Below are 16,619 nucleotides of genomic sequence, written 5' to 3'. Positions count from 1 at the left end.
ATTTCAATGGTGTAAATAATGCAATATTTTATATCTAGTGTTTACTAAAGTTGTAAATAGTAGTAGCTCCTTCTTTATTTATTTATTTTTTAAAATTTACTCATTTTAGAGAGGAGAGAGAGAGGGAGAGAGAGAGAGAGGGAGAGGGGAAGAGCTGGAAGCATCAACTCCCATATGTGCCTTGACCAGGCAAACCCAGGGTTTTGAACCGGCGACCTCAGCATTTCCAGGTCGACGCTTTATCCACTGTGCCACCACAGGTCAGGCCGCGCACAAGTAGCTCCTTCTTTAAAAAATATAATAAAGTCTGTATACAATATAAAATATACAAGAAAAAGACTGACTTGTAAATTGCTAACGAGCCATTCCATGAACCCAGTATTCCTTTAGAAGTTTTCTGGTTTTGGACTATCAACTATCAGTACATAAAAACAAAGCATGGCCTGGTACAACATATTACCTTCATAAAAGTTGGGGCCTACATTCCTTGGAAAGGCCTTTCCCTTTGCTTTCTGTCACTGGCTTTCATATATATCACCATGTGAAAATCATAATATGAGCATTACTCTTGGGAACAACCAAATATATATATATATTTGACAGGAAAATATATATGTATATGGTGAAGTGTTGTGCTTATACAAATAAATTTGCTGTCAAGTGATGGAAACTGAAGATAAAATTTTAGGAAGTATTTCCTCTTTGTAAAGTGTTTCCTCTATGTCATCTTTCTTCTCACATAAAAATTAGTGAAAAAACACATAGATGGGAGAAATAAATTTTAAAAATACCTTTTTTTAAAATCGAGAAGTTGAACTAAGTGAAATAAGTCAGACAGACAGACAAATACCATATGATCTCACTTATATGTGAAGTATTTTTAAAAACTGGGCTCCCAGACACAGAGAACAGATTGGTAGTTGCCAGAGGGGGATGGGCAAAATAGGTGGAGGTGGTCAAAAGGTACAAAATTTCAGTTATAAAATATGTAAGTAATGAGGATATAATGTACAGTATGGTGACTGTAGTTAACAGTACTGTATTGCATATCTGAAAGTTGATAAGAGAGAATAGATCTTAAAATTTCCTCATCACAAGAAAATAATTTTGTAATTATATGTAGTGATGGGTGATAACTAGAATTACTGTGGTGATCATTTTGAAATATATAAATATCGACTCAGTATGTTGTACGACGTGACTGACCAATGCTAGCACAGTGGATAGAGCATTGTCCTGGGATGCTAAGGTCCCAGGTTTGAAACCCCAAGGTCGTTGGCTTGGGTATACACTCATCTGCTTGAACACAGGCTCACTAGTTTGAGTGTGGGGTCGCTGGCTTGACCGTGGGATCATCAATATGACCCCATGGTCTCTGGCTTGAGCCCAAGGTTGTTGGCTTGAGCCAGGGGTCATTGGCTCGGCTTGAACCCCCAGGTCAAGGCACATATGAGAAGCAATCAATGAACAACTAAAGCGATGCAACCACGAGCTGATGCTTCTCATCTCTCTCCCTTCCCCATCCCCCCATTTCTTACTAAAAAAAAAAAAAGTAAAATTGTTCAAGGTAATTCATTGTCCAATCTTGTCCAGATAACAAGTAACTGGTACAAAAATGTGGAATTGTAATAGCTATGAAAAACATAGTTTTCAAATATGAACAGACAAAAAAAGTGGAAAGATATAGGTATAGATACATAATACCAGTAATACTTTAAAACAGTCTGAAATAAGTTTTCATTGCTCCCAGGATACAAGTGTCTACAAGTATCCTCAAAGATATAACCAAAAGCGTTGAATTTAACATGTATTCTAACTTACCTAAATGAACAATACTTTTACACTTTCAGTTTTTTAGATATTGCAACATTTTTATTAAGCTCATTTTAAAAACGTTTCTTAGTAAAGGTTATGATTTTTAAAGATCTGATAATCATAAACTAGCCCTCTTTTTGTAGTATAAAACTTGCTTATACTTTTCAGAATTAAATACCTTTGGCCACATATTATGTGTATTTAGGGGAAGGAGATTTTAGAAAAATTTCTCTAAGGGCCAAGCAGCGTATTTTGCAAACACATCTGGTACTACTGTAGTGATACCGTGAAGAACATGAAAAACTGAATGAAGTCAGGCTTATTAGGGATGTTATAATCCAATCCTTTCTTTAAATCTTCCTTTCTAAAATACTCAACCAGGAAAAAAAATAGTTAAAATTTCTCACAGATCAGCTATTAAGTATTTCAAATGAGTGGAAAATACAGTCACGTCCATCATTCCAATTTTAAAAAACCACCTCTCCAAGAGAGCACAAAACCTTGTAATATCATCACCAAGAATCCCACTCCAACGGACACAATCTCCTTCACATTCACCTTTTTTTTGAGTTCGGAACATTTCCAGCTGTTTCTGTTGCTGTCGTCTTAACGTGTTAACAACAGCTATGGCCAGTCTCAGCGCTTCTCTGGGGTACCCGTGAGAACGAAGCGCATCCACTCTTGCGCAGGCTGTAGGAACGTGTTCTAACACAGAAAGTTAAAGGGGAGAGTGGCCATTGTCAGATATGTCCATAAAAATAGGATTTAGTACTAAGATGTTTTCCCCCAAAATACTACTAAAAGGACACAAGAAACCATTTCTGAACTTGGATTTGAATGAAAAACTCAGTTCTTATTGCCAAGCATTCATCCGTCTCCCATTGAATCCCTCCGCTCTCCTCCTCCCACTCCAATAATGCTATAGAAACTGAACAAAGAAGGAAGTCATGGAAATGTCTTTCCAATTTGGCCACTTACCATGCCAGAGGGGCCACCCTCGGGAGTCAAAAAGGGAGTTTTCAGTGTCGTCATGGTAACAGTAGTTGGTGTACAGGTCACTGCTGATAATGTGCTGCAAGTGGCTATCCTGCCAGTGGAGATCACATGCCTCGATGGCTCGGGTGAACACTGTCCGATGGGGCCTGTTCGATGAATCTGTTTTTCCACAATTCAGAAAGCCGTGTCAGCTATTATTCACATGTGAATAAATCAGTCATACCACTCTGTGGCCAGATGTTCATGAGCACACCCACACACACTGTCCTGCACCCCCCTAAGCAGAAGGATGGAGGGTGCACTCTCATGTCCTAAGTACGAGGAGGCAAGTCAGCCCAAAGAGCCACCATTCACTCGTTTTATCAAACACAAACACTCTGCAGCCATCAAAGCTAAGGTTAAAGGCATCCTGCAAAAAGAATTGTCAAGTCTAGTTTCCATGCCAAATACACTCAAAGGAGGCACCGGGCACAAAAATCACAGGAACACTCACTGCTCCCCACTTTTGAGGTACTGTGGTGGGCTGCCCTGATGGGATCAGCAGCTCTCACAAACACTATGCAAGAGATGTGACACCAGCCACGGAACCTTTCAGGAAGGTGCAATCAGCCTTTAAAGATACACATAAGGGTTGTGCTTTTGGTTGTATTTTTTAACTATATTGTGCGGTTTTGCACAATTAAAACTATTATGCTTCTTGGGATATAATGATTAAATCCCACTTTATATCCCAAAGGGCATAAGCGTATATATTTAACATTTCACAAAGCCACACAACATAGCTACAAAACAAACCAGCGCACTCACCTTGCCCCTACAGGCTGCCTCCTGACTCCTGTGCAGGTTCCATGACTGGTGTGAAGACCCCAGCAGAGTGTGTGCCGGGGCATCACAACAGAGCAGAAGCATACACTCCGAAGAGGGTTCAAGTTTCAGGACCTGACGGAGAAAAGAAATGTTTGGGGAATAAAGGATATTCTCACCCAGCTCCTGGGAATACTCAGTTCTTCTGGAAAACACGGATTGAGTTCGAACTGCATGCCCACCCTTTGTGTCCCCACTCAGACTTACCTTCATCTATGGCACACACCTTTATGAGCCTCAACTGAAAATCAGGGAAACAAACTATTTCTATTTACGTGTACTTGACTTAGTTCAAGCACCACTCTTGCTGTTGAGGCTTAATGAAATGAGAAGTACAATCTGGAGTCTCCTTAGTTGACAATGTCTCATCTCCCTGTCACTGGAGCTTTGGCTAAGCACAGACATAAAGCAAATCACAAAAACCAGAAAGAACTGAATTGAGAAGAGTCCCAAGAACTCTGGTCCAACCCCTCTATTCTGCTAATGAAACTGAAATTCAAGAGGAGTTGAGGTGACTTGTCAAGGTCACACAGCCAGGCAATGGCAATCAAGATGAAAATACAGATTCCCTCACTCCAAATTCACTTAGTTCAGCTGTGCTGAAAGGCTTCCAACTGGCCTTTACAGAGAAAGACACTTTTTCAGCTTGGTCTCAGGTCAACCCAGATATCTGTATTTACATGATAGACATATCAAAATGCACAAATGACATACTAATGTATGTGCTATGGCCCTAGCCAAGACTCCTTGCTGTAGTTTTAACTGTACACCTTCCAAATGAGAAGAGTGGGCTTTACCTTTAAGGGCCTTCTGAGCTTATCAGGGCTTTTGCTGAGTAGAATAAATATCTCCTATCCAATAAGGAAGTGGTTCCGTCACTTCTTAGAGTAAATCGGTCAAATATTCCAAAGTCAAAATCTCACAAACTTTTTAAGTGGCTGTTATTTCATTTATTTTGTTTAGCTCAAATCAAAGAAAGACTTTAAAACTAAAAGGAAACTTTAAAAGAGCAACTTAATGTTATGCATGTATTAAAAGATGAGAGTTCTATCTGTTGATGTGGCTCACTGTCATATCAATAATAAAAGCAAATTGTAGAGCCTGACTGGTGGGTGGCAAAGTGAATAGTGTTGACCTGGAATGCTGAGGTCCCAGCTTCAAAATACCGAGGACTCTAGCTTGAGCACCAGCTCATCCGGCTTGAGCACATGCTCACCAGCTTGAGTGTGGGTTACCAGCTTGAGCACAGGGTCCCCAGCTTGAGTATGGGGTTATAGACATGATCCCATGGTCACTAGCTTGAAGCCCAAAGTTGCTGGCTTGAGCAAGGGGACCCTGGATCGGCTTGAGCCCCTCAGTCAAGGCACTTATGAGAAACAATCAATGAACAATTAAAATGACACAACTATGAATTAATGCTTCTCATTTCCCTCCCTTCCTGTCACTTTTCTCTCTCTAGAAAAAAATGAAAAAAAAAAAAAAAAAAAAAAAAAGAAGCAAGCTATAGAATAGGATTCCATTTAAGAATAAAAGCCTTAACTTTCCACATGTTCATACTTATTGTATGAACACAGAGAGAGGTATAGGGCATACACCAGGCTTTTAACAGTTGTTAGCTAGGAGAACAATAAAAACAAGTGCAACAAAAAAAGCCTAAATAGTAATAAAATAATATTTAAATGAAAATGTAGGACAGAAAGTTCTATAATAACATGTGAAACAAAAATAATATGTATGTAAGACAATGATGAAAAAATATACAAACAACAAAATGTTGGTTTGATTAGGTGTCAAAATGATGGTCAATTTTTATCTCAGATGTCCATGGTTCTTTAACTTTTGCAATTAAGATGGAAAAAAGAGAAAGAGACTATCTTAACCAAATTTTTAAAATGATAAGTAGACTTGTAAAAAATTTTAATAAAGTGTATAAATATTAATACATGCTGATTAAAGAAAACTTGAGAAATTCAGCAATGTAAAACGGGAGAAATGAGTTCATCAAAAAATTTAAAATAAAAAATCAGCTAACACTTAGGTACATTTAAAAAAGTCAAAGAAACTACTCCTTTCAAAGGGCATGGATTTTAATGGTATTTCTGTTGTTGTCAATTAATTCTAACAATTTCAGCAAATAAAGGGGCTGATTTGCCCTCCACATTCATTTTAATGTGCCAATACATGCCACTCTGCCCACTGTCTGTACCAAGGACAAACTCCACACCCAGCTGCAATGGCACGGCTGCTGGGCTCTGCTGGCTACGGCAGGTTCTCCCCTGGCAACCTGTACACTCTCTTGTGACAACCCCTCTGGAGGATTGAGTATTATGCTAAAAGCCTGGTGCCTTTAGGCACAACAGCTATAAATATTGCCCACAGAAACTAGGTCCCAACTTCATACCCCCAGGCCAAACCATAAATAAAATAACTGTTTCATCTAGAGGCTGGACCACTGTTTAAGGGTAGTCTAATGCCAATGGAACATTCCTATTTAACCAAGAGGAAAGTAACCAAACGGAAACTAAAAGTAAAGTGTAAAATGTTAGGATGGTGCTTCCAAGTAGCAGGTAGGGAGTGAAACACAGAAAAACCTCCAAATATAAAAAATAAAAAGATTAAAGATACTGCCAATGTAGATGTGGGCACTCCCTTTCCTAGCAATGAAAGAGAAGAAATATTGAATTACTGAATTTTAAAATTCTGAACTTTTGGAAAAGAATTTGGAGTTTAAGTGGCACATATACTTCCTTCAAAGTTATTATATAAAATCATCATGGGCAATAAAGATATGACAGATTTCAAATTCTGAACTCCCAAGGCAAATACCTCTAGACAAAGCAGAGCCAGACAGTCATCCTTCCCAATCCTGAAACTCGCTTTTCACTGGGCACGTCCCTTTGGAGTAACACAGTTTTCTTCCTTTAGAGAGACGGAGAACACTACGCTAGCTCACACTCAGCACGCGGTGCGGCTCTTTGCACAAGTGCCAACCCCACATGGGCAGCGCATACCAAATGACAGGCTTGATTCTGGATCCTTCTGATACCATTTACCTCTCACCTGCATCTATCATAACTTTAAAATCTTTCAAGTTTTCTCAAAAACAAAATAAAAGGCAGCAACAGCACAAAATCACACAAAAATAGTGACACAAATTGATGAATACAAGTTTTATTTGCAAGCATTGACTACTTTAAAGATCTGGTTCTGAAAGAGAGAAGAAAATGCTATAGTAGCCAGGGGAAAAAGTGAGGCCAAGGAAAGATTTCTTTGAAAAAGATGAGAGGAACTTGAGCTAAATAGGTGGATCCAACAGAGAAGCTGAAAAAAGCAGGATGGAAATGAGAGACAGTTTCTTCAGAGGACATCTGGAAACGTCTGTGTGCATTGCTTAGTTGTCCCAAAGACCAGAAGGCACTATCAGCCTCCAGTAGGTAGGAACAGGTATGCTAGACAATCTTCACAATAAAGAATTTTCCTAGTCCAAATGCCAACAGCTCCCCATGCCCTTCCAGCTCAGTCATAAAATGTGTACTTGCTACATTCTAAAACTAAGACTTTTTAACTGATTAAATTACACAGCAGTTTAAATATGAATTGACCGAAAGCAAGAAAAACACACAGCTGCTCAAGCCTCTTAATATAGTTTCACAAAACATTATCACCATATTATATGATTAAATTAAAAAATATTCAAATTAAATAATTAATAAGCAATTTTATACACCATATAATTTTACATAATTGTCAATAACCTGGTATATCCATCTGTAGTCCAAGGATATGAAAAAGGCACACAACGGTCTCAGGTAAAAATTAAAACACATACATACACATTCACAGTCAAGACATTAAAATCCTTGAGTTATGGTAGGTACTTCAGTGGAGAAAATTATTTTCCTACATGTATTATAAGTTACGGTTATAAGCATATGTGCACAACTAGGTGGATACAAAGTGGGCAGACTATTACTGTGGACTCACCTTGGCTGGCATTTGCACCCTGAGGCAGAGTGTTGGTTAAGTTGGGTAATTCGTTGCCATGATTTCCATCTTCCCATGGACAGACGTCAACACTGTTCCACTTTTTCAGCTGTTTCAGCCAACTGGCCTTCTGCTCCAACTTGCAGTGGGGATTTAAAACTATACACATCCACAGAGCACCTAATTTAAGGGGAAACAGGGAAGTAAACTTTAAAAATCATAAAAATGCCCAAAGTCTAATAATGATAAATTTTAAACCATTTCAAAATGGATCCAAATCTGCCATTTTTATAACACAATTCTCTCTTTAATCCAAGCCACAAATTTCATTTAGAGTAAATGGAAAGAGAAGCCTGAATTTGAACCAAAGATCCAAATACTGTTACACATAAAGATGAAAGATATTTCAAATGTTTATTGTTAATTACCTCCCGGCTTCAGAGACATTTTGGACAAGTCAATAAATAATACAATACTAAGGTCCAATTTGCCACTTTAATTTACAGATTTTATACATGGATACTGCAATAAACCATTCTAAATTGGTTCTTCAATGCAAAAAATAAATTTCCTTCTAAGATTATTCTTATAAAATAAAATCATAGAGGCATACAATGAACACAATTTCCTAGTTTCCTTATATGTGTTTCAAACTTTATTATGTTTATTAATTAGTATGCATATCTATTATAGCAATAATATTTTAAAAACAAAATTTGCTTAAACATACTTCTTTATAATATTTAACAAGGAACTAATCTTTATATAATGATTAGAAAACTTAGATCTTTATGTGAATGAAATCAGTAAACATCAATAAAAATTTCACTTGTTTTACAAAGTAAAAGCCAAAATGAATTTATAAGACATACTGTATTTTTCGCTCCATAAGATGCATTCCCCCCACCCAAAAGTGGAGGGGAAAATGCCCATGCATGTTATGGAGCAAAAAATACGGTATTTTATTAAGTATTTTAACACACCATTTGGTTCCGAGTATTTTTTTTTCTTATTTTCCTCCTTAAAACCCTAAGTGTGTCTTATGGTCAGGTGTGTCTTATGGTGAGAAAAATACGGGACTCATAATTTGAATTAAGGTACTGATAAACTCATTCCTTTCTACATTCTTCAGAAAAGAGGTGGCTAATTCAAGCAAATATTTCACAAGTTTTAAAAGTTCCAGTTTTTTTTTTTACTAATTTCAAAACAAGATAGATACTAATACTTCAAAACTATTCACAACACTTTTTTCTTTAAAAAGGTATGTTATATGCATGTCTGAGTGTATTTTAGTCAGTTGTGTTAAGTGAGAAATAAAATAGGAATGATCATGTTTTGTTTCTCCAAGATACTTTATATTCTTCCACATTTAAAATTAGCAAGTTTCTCCAATTAGAAAATCTGATATTTTAAATATCAAATAAGTTTACCATCAGCAAAATAAAAGTGACCACTATCTATCTAAGCCACAGATATTTACAATGAACATTTCTGTATTTCTAATGCCAACTGAAAACAAAATGTTGTCAAACTAGAGTAAATTCACTACAGCTTTACTCTCCCCACGATTACAACCAAAAACTCTGACAAAATACAAAACGCAACAATATTAGGGAAACAAAAATTGAAGAAGCAAGCCACATGGGGGTGATTTTCCTGCTATTTTTTCCCTTTTTTCTCTCCTGGCTTGGATATAAGATTAGCTCCATTAGAAGAATTCTGTACAGGGCATATTCAGCAAAAACTTGAGAGAAATGTCATCTAGCTGGCAAGATGACTAGAAAAAGGGAACCCTGCCCTACACTTAGGAACTGGAGCAAGGGGATCCTGGATACTGTGTACAAAGAGGCACAAGTCCTGGCAACATTTCATGTGCATGAAATAGATCCCAGGAAGCATAGCCAAGGGCTTGAACACTTTACTGGTATCATCACCCTAAGAAGGTGAAACAGACCTTATGTACTGAATCTACCCTGGTTGATTGTATGCTCTAAAGAAAACAAAAAGTTATCCAGAGGGTTTTAATAGGACACAGACTTTCACAACACAATATTCAAGATGTCCAGGATCCAAAATTATTTGGCTAACAAAACAAAACAAAAAAACCAAACAGGAAAATGTGATCAATTCTCAAGAGAAAAAACAATCAACAGATGCCAACCAAGATGAACCAGATGTTAGAACTATCAGAGACTTTACAGCAACTATTATAACTGTGCTCCATGAGATGAGGGTAAATACTACTGAAAGAAGTGAAATACAAACTATATCTGAAATAAAAAATTCACTGGCTGGGCTCAAGAGCAGAATATATGACTGAAGGAAAAGTCAGTGAACTTGGAGATAGAAATTATCTCATATAAAGGAAAGAAAAAAATCAGAAAATGAACACAGCCTTAAAGACAAGTGGGAAAATAGTAAAAGATCTAACAAAATGTCACAGTAGTCCCAGAAGAAGAGACATACATACAAAAAGGCTTTAAAACATAATGACTCAAAACTTGACTATTTTGGAGAAAGATTTATTTATAGATCTAAGAGTCTTAGCTAACCACACAAAAAGGGTAAATTTAGGAAAACCATGATCAAACATATCATAATAAAATAAAAACCAAAGAAAAAGAAAACATCTTGAAAGCAGAGAAAAATGAAATACCGTTATACAAGAATGACTCAAATAATTAGAGATTTCTCATCAGAAATCATAAAAGAAAGAAGACAGTGGGCCCTGGCCGGTTGGCTCAGCGGTAGAGCGTCGGCCTGGCGTGCGGGGGACCCGGGTTCGATTCCCGGCCAGGGCACATAGGAGAAGCGCCCATTTGCTTCTCCACCCCCACCCCCTCCTTCCTCTCTGTCTCTCTCTTCCCCTCCCGCAGCCAAGGCTCCATTGGAGCAAGGATGGCCCGGGCGCTGGGGATGGCTCCTTGGCCTCTGCCCCAGGCGCTAGAGTGGCTCTGGTCACGGCAGAGCATCGCCCCCTGGTGGGCGTGCCAGGTGGATCCCGGTCGGGCGCATGCGGGAGTCTGTCTGACTGTCTCTCCCCATTTCCAGCTTCAGAAAAATACAAAAAAAAAAAAAAAAAAAAAAAAAAAAGAAGACAGTGGAACATTATCTTTAAAGTGTTAAAATGAAGTATCAATCCAGAATTCTATATCCAGCAAAAATATCCTTCAGAAATGTTAAATTATAGACATTCTCTGATCAGGAAAAACTAACAGCATTTGTTGCCAGAAGACCTGGTCTGGAAGAAATGCCAAAAAAATTTCTTCAGGCTGACCAGAAATAATACCAGAGGAAAACTTGGAACTACAGGAATAAAGGAAGAGCTATAGAAATAAACACCTGATTAAATATAACAGACTATTTTTTTCCTTTTAAATATTTATTTTCTTTAAAATAAGTACAACTACTGAAAGTAAAAATTTGAACACTGCTTTGTGGCATTTTAAATATGTATGCATGTTGATGAGATACATATGAAAACCATAAAATAAAGGATGTAGAACAAAGTGACCTATATAGCTGATAGGACTCTATGAAAGTGGTAAAATATTGCCTGGCCTGTGGTGGTACAGTGGACAGAGAGAGCATCAACCTGGAATGCTGAGGTTGCTGGTTCGAAACTTTGGGCTTGTCCAGTTAATGCATATACAACAAGCAATCAATAAACAATAAAAGTGAAGCAACCATGAGTTCCTTCTTGTTCTTCTCATTCCCTCTGTAAAATAAATAAATAAAATCTTAAAAAAAAAGAGAGAGACAGGAAGAGAGAGAGAGGGAGGAGAAAGCAGAGAAGCATCAACTCATAGTTGCATCACTTTAGTTGTTCAGATTGCTTCTTAGATGTGCCTTGATGGGGAGGGGCTCAAGCCAAGCCAGTGACCCCCTTGCTCAAGCCAGTGTCCTCGGGCTTTGAATCTGGGACCTCAGCATCCTAGGCTGACACTCTATCCAATGCACCACCACCAGTCGGGCTGTTCCCATGATTTGTGAGACAAAACTTTGTAAGATTATAAAGTTATTATAATTACTGTAACTTTATAATTTATAAAGTTATAGTAAACAAGACAGTGCACAAGTGGGGAAATAATAGGCACATAGATCAATGGTATAGATTAAAGAGCTCAGAAATAAACCTTCACAAATAAGGCCTATTCAAGGTTCAAAGCCAATTCAAAGAAGAAAAGATGAATCTTCTTAATAACTAGTGCTGGAACAATTAGAAATTCATGTGAAACAAAATGAACTTAAATGCACATCACACACTTTATTAAATAAATAAATGTATTAAAAACTAATTCAATGGATCATAGACCTAAATGTAAAACATAAAATTTCAAGAATAAAAATCTTTGTAATGTTGGGTTAGGCAAAGATCAGATACAATATCAAAAGTAAAATCCATAAAAGATAGAATTGATAACATGAACTTTATCAAAATTAAAAACCTCTGCTTGACAAAAGACCCAATTGAGAGAATTAAAGACTGGGACAAAATATGTGCAAACCTTACACCTGACAGGAATATGTAAATCCTTCTCGAAACTCATTAAGAGGCCCTGGCCGGTTGGCTCAGTGGTGGAATGTCGGCCTGGCGTGCGGAAGTCCCGGGTTCGATTCCCCGCCAGGGCACACAGGAGAAGCGCCCATCTGCTTCTCCACCCCTCCCCCTCTCCTTCCTCTCTGTCTCTCTCTTCCCCTCCCGCAGCGAGGCTCCATTGGAGCAAAGATGGCCCGGGCGTTGGGGATGGCTCCTTGGCCTCTGCCCCAGGCGCTAGAGTGGCTCTGGTCGCAACAGAGCGATGCCCCGGAGGGGCAGAGCATTGCCCCCTGGTGGATCCCGGTCGGGCGCATGCGGGAGTCTGTCTGACTGTCTCTCCCCGTTTCCAGCTTCAGAAAAAAAAAACAAAAAAAACCCAACTCATTAAGAAAATGAACAACCCTATTTTAAAAATGGGCAAAAAATTTGTAAAGACACTACCAAAGAAGATATACAAATGGCAATATGCAGACGAAAACATGCTTGGCATCATTAATCACGAGGAAAATGCAAATTAAAACCAACACAAGATACCACTATACACCCATTTGAATGGTTAACATTAGAAAAAGAAATTTAAAACTTGACAATACCAAATGCTGCGGAGGATGGAGAGCAACTGGAATGCTCATAACTGCTGCTGAGATTGCAAAATAATATAGCTGCCTGGGGAAGTAGTTCAGCAGTTTCTCATGAAATAAGCAGGTACTTCTCTTATGACCCAGCAATCCTTCCTGGAGGGATTTGCCCAAGAAAAATGAAAACTGATGTTCACATAAACACTTGAACAAAAATGTTTATAGCATCTTTATTCACAATACAAAAAACTGGAAATAATCTGAATGTTTTTCAACTGGTGAATGGATAAACAAACAGTGGTGCATCATAAAACAGAATAGCATCTACTCAGCAATAAATAACAAATTTATATTGACAAATAATGTGATGTAGATTTATTTTCAATGTGTCCATTTCAAAATTCAGAAATCTATATTTCAGTCCATACCTGTGTGAATTTCAAAATTTATTTCGAAAATTAGATAAAAAGCACCACCATGCCAAGTACATTGACAGCTGGCGCAGAGCTAACTTTAAATGGAGACATTATATACCCTAAAACAGGGGTCGGGAACCTTTTTGGCTGAGAGAGCCATGAACACCACATATTTTAAAATGTAATTCCGTGAGAGCCATACAATATGTTTAACACAAAATACAAGTAAATGTGTGCATTTTATGTAAGACCAACATTTTTAAAGTACAAGTCTCTGAATTCTTTTTAATAATGTTGTTATGCTGTTGCTAACCAATGATGAATAAAGTACTTCTTACCATTAATGCGACTTCTGGTGCTGCATGGTTTTGCTGATGGCTTTGTAGTCTGGTTGATACGTGGTGAGTTTAAGCTTCATGCAGACGTTGAGACTTCCATCCGTTAAATGTAATTGTAGGTTGGTCTTAACGTTGTTTAGATATGAGAAAGACTGCTCACATGCATACACAGAGCCAAACATTGTCACTACAGCAATACTCACATGCTGCAGTGTGTGGTATGTGACGGGAAGCGCATTCCAAGTTTTGACAATCAGCTGGTCCCCAGGTTGAAGTTTTTTCATTTCTCCCTGCTTGTGTTTGCTCGCCACCTCTGCTTGACACCGGGGATGTAACTCAGGTCAGCACTGTCCATTGCACACTCGTGTGGATGGATGATGAACTTAAAAAGACGAGTGTGCTCATGAAATTCTCCAAAGCGCGATTTGAATGACTGCAGGAGATTAGATGTAAAGCCTGCTAGCTGCTGGAGATCAAGATGTTGAGCAGGGTCACTTGCTGTGCATGCATCTTTAAACTCTCCCAGTTTTTCAAAGTGTAGTAAACGACCTGTTTCAATGTCGGAGATGAAGAGTTCCAGCTTGTTTTCAAATGCAAACACTGCTTGTTGAAGGGATGAGACTGTATTTCCAATGCGTTGCATTTTCACATTGAGCTGGTTCAGATGTTCAGTCATGTCCACGAGATAGAACTTCAGGAGCCACTCAGTGTTAGCTAACTCAGGATGCTTGACGTTTTTCATTTCAAGAAAAGTCTGGATTTTGCTCAGACAAGCCACGAAATGGCTGAGCACCTTCCCTATTGATAACCAACGCACACTGCTGTGCAGAGCAGACCAGGATAATCATTGCCAATTTCACCCAGCAGTGTTTTAAACTGGCGATCATTTAAAGCTCGGACAACAATAAAGTTGACCACCCGAATGACCAGCGACATCACCTCACCAAGCTGCTCGCCACACATCTGAGCACAAAGCGCCTCCTGATTTAGGATGTAGTGAAAACTTAGGATGGGTCTCTTTTCACGTTCACGAAGAAGTGCTACGAATCCTCTATTTTTCCCCACCATGCACGGAGCACCATCAGTACACACCGAAATAAGTTTATCCATCAGTAGATTTTTTTTCTTTAGCAAACTCATTGAAAGACTGGAATAAATCATCCCCTCTTGTCTCTGTCATAGGCAAAACAGCAAGACCTTCCTCACGTAGTGTGTCACCGACAGCATACGTTGCAGTCACACTGAACTGGGATAAATGGCTTACGTCTGTTGACTCATCCAAAGCGAGAGAAAAGAATGGTGCTGCATTTATGTCCTTCACTTGTGTTGTCTCAATTTGATTTGCCATCATGATGGTACAATCGTGAACAGTTCTTGCTGACAGAGGCATGTCTTTTATTCGTTTGATTTTCTTGTCTTTATCTGAAAAGTTGTCAAAAAGTTCATTGGCAACATCAAGCATGAATGTTTTGGCATACTCCCCATCTGTGAATGGCTTTCTGTTTCTCACAATTGCTAAAGCACCAGCAAAGCTAGCCGAATTCCAGTCACCTTGTTGGGTCCAAACACAGAGTTGCTGCTGACTAGCTTGCACTCTGAACAGTAGCTCTTGACATGCTTTCTTCCTGCTGTCCCTCGCTGGATATTTCGATTCAAATGTAGTATGGCGTGTGTCGAAGTGCTGCTTTATATTTGACTGTTTCGTCGATGCAATTTTATCATTGCATATTAGACACACTGCAGAACCTGCTCTCTCCACAAAGGCAAATTCCTCTGTCCATTCCTGCTGAAAAGTACGATACTCCTCATCTTTTTTTCTTTTAGCCATCTTCTTCGTCAAAAGGGTTTCTGCAATTAGCTAGCTGACTACTTGATTAAAAGGAGGGAAGTTTACTTCCTGACCTCACAACGACCCATGTACCATGAACATGAGCAGTAGGAAATGAATAGATTGTAATACATGAGAATGTTTTAGATTTTTAACATTTTTTTATTATTAAATATTTGTCTGCGAGCCAGATGCAGCCATCAAAAGAGCCACATATGGCCCGCGAGCCATAGGTTCCCAACCCCTGCCCTAAAATATATCACAAATCTATTGTTTTCACATTCAATTTCTCTGAAAGATGTAAGCACACAACACAAAGTTTTCAAAATAGAATAACTAAATTTATACGAAGCACTAGTTCTACTGAAGTCACTCAATGACAAAATTAAGAAAATATTAATCAATGTATATAGTGCTAAGGACTGACTGATTTGCCTATGAAGGAAGTGATAGTGAACCAGATAGCTTCACCTTTACCTGGGAAAACTCAAGAGTCTTCAAGAAGTTAAAATAATATTGACAAGAGAATATAACTCTTCTTTTTAAAAAAGTTCTTTTGAGGAAATAGAGAAACACTAAAAAAACTTTAAGTAATCATTACTATCATTAATAGTCACTATTTCTTGGGTGCCTACTATATTCTATAAGCATTATAATTAGTTTCACAAACATTTTCTCATTAACTCATCACAATAATCCTCCATGGTCAGAATTAATACTTCCACTTTAATGATGAGAAAACTAAATCTCAAAGAGATTATGGTACTTAAAAGCAAGATCCTAATAATTCTTGGAAACTTTAAACAATGATTTCTATGACTTGAAAAAAAATTCATAAAACTCATCTTAGATTTTCATGTTTATGGTTTTCTAATTAGAAAATTCACATTTCCCAGAATGGAAAAATACTTAAAAACCCAAGCCTTTATTAAATGGCCTATAACATTCTTTACTGCTAATCTTCCTGAAAGAGAGGTTTCATCCTCAAAGTATGTTCTTAACGTCAGACTCAAGTTCACAGGTATAACTGATATGGTCTTTTATCTTAACAGTTACCAAAACAAAAGCTAAAAACCAACTTAACCAAATTGAGGTCATTCTCCAAATTTTATTAATTCAGAGTCCTACCTTTGGGCATTGATTTCCCTCTCCTCCAACCCATGCATGAAACATTTGCAGCTTTAAAAATAAAACTTTTTGATGATAAAAAACTTCAGTCTGCTGTCCCTTGGAAATATTAACCCTTTTAAGGACTCAACC

At 38.0% G+C, this 16,619-nt stretch overlaps 1 protein-coding gene across 2 annotated transcripts in view; it reads right to left on the bottom strand.

Moving 5' to 3' along the window:
• Positions 1-16,619, bottom strand: part of ZSWIM6 (zinc finger SWIM-type containing 6) — a 200,067-nt gene that overhangs the window by 17,085 nt on the left and 166,363 nt on the right. For both annotated transcript variants that reach the window (XM_066375653.1, XM_066375663.1), the window contains 3 exons: positions 7,660-7,839; positions 2,794-2,970; positions 2,374-2,520 (listed from right to left, as the gene is read on the bottom strand). In XM_066375653.1, the coding sequence (XP_066231750.1) occupies positions 2,374-2,520; positions 2,794-2,970; positions 7,660-7,839 (504 nt within the window). The remainder of the gene's footprint in view (positions 1-2,373; positions 2,521-2,793; positions 2,971-7,659; positions 7,840-16,619) is intronic.

Source organism: Saccopteryx leptura, chromosome 1 (genome assembly GCF_036850995.1).
Source record: "Saccopteryx leptura isolate mSacLep1 chromosome 1, mSacLep1_pri_phased_curated, whole genome shotgun sequence".
In the NCBI taxonomy this organism is placed as follows: Eukaryota; Metazoa; Chordata; class Mammalia; order Chiroptera; family Emballonuridae; genus Saccopteryx; species Saccopteryx leptura.
This window is presented reverse-complemented; position numbering and strand designations above follow the sequence as displayed.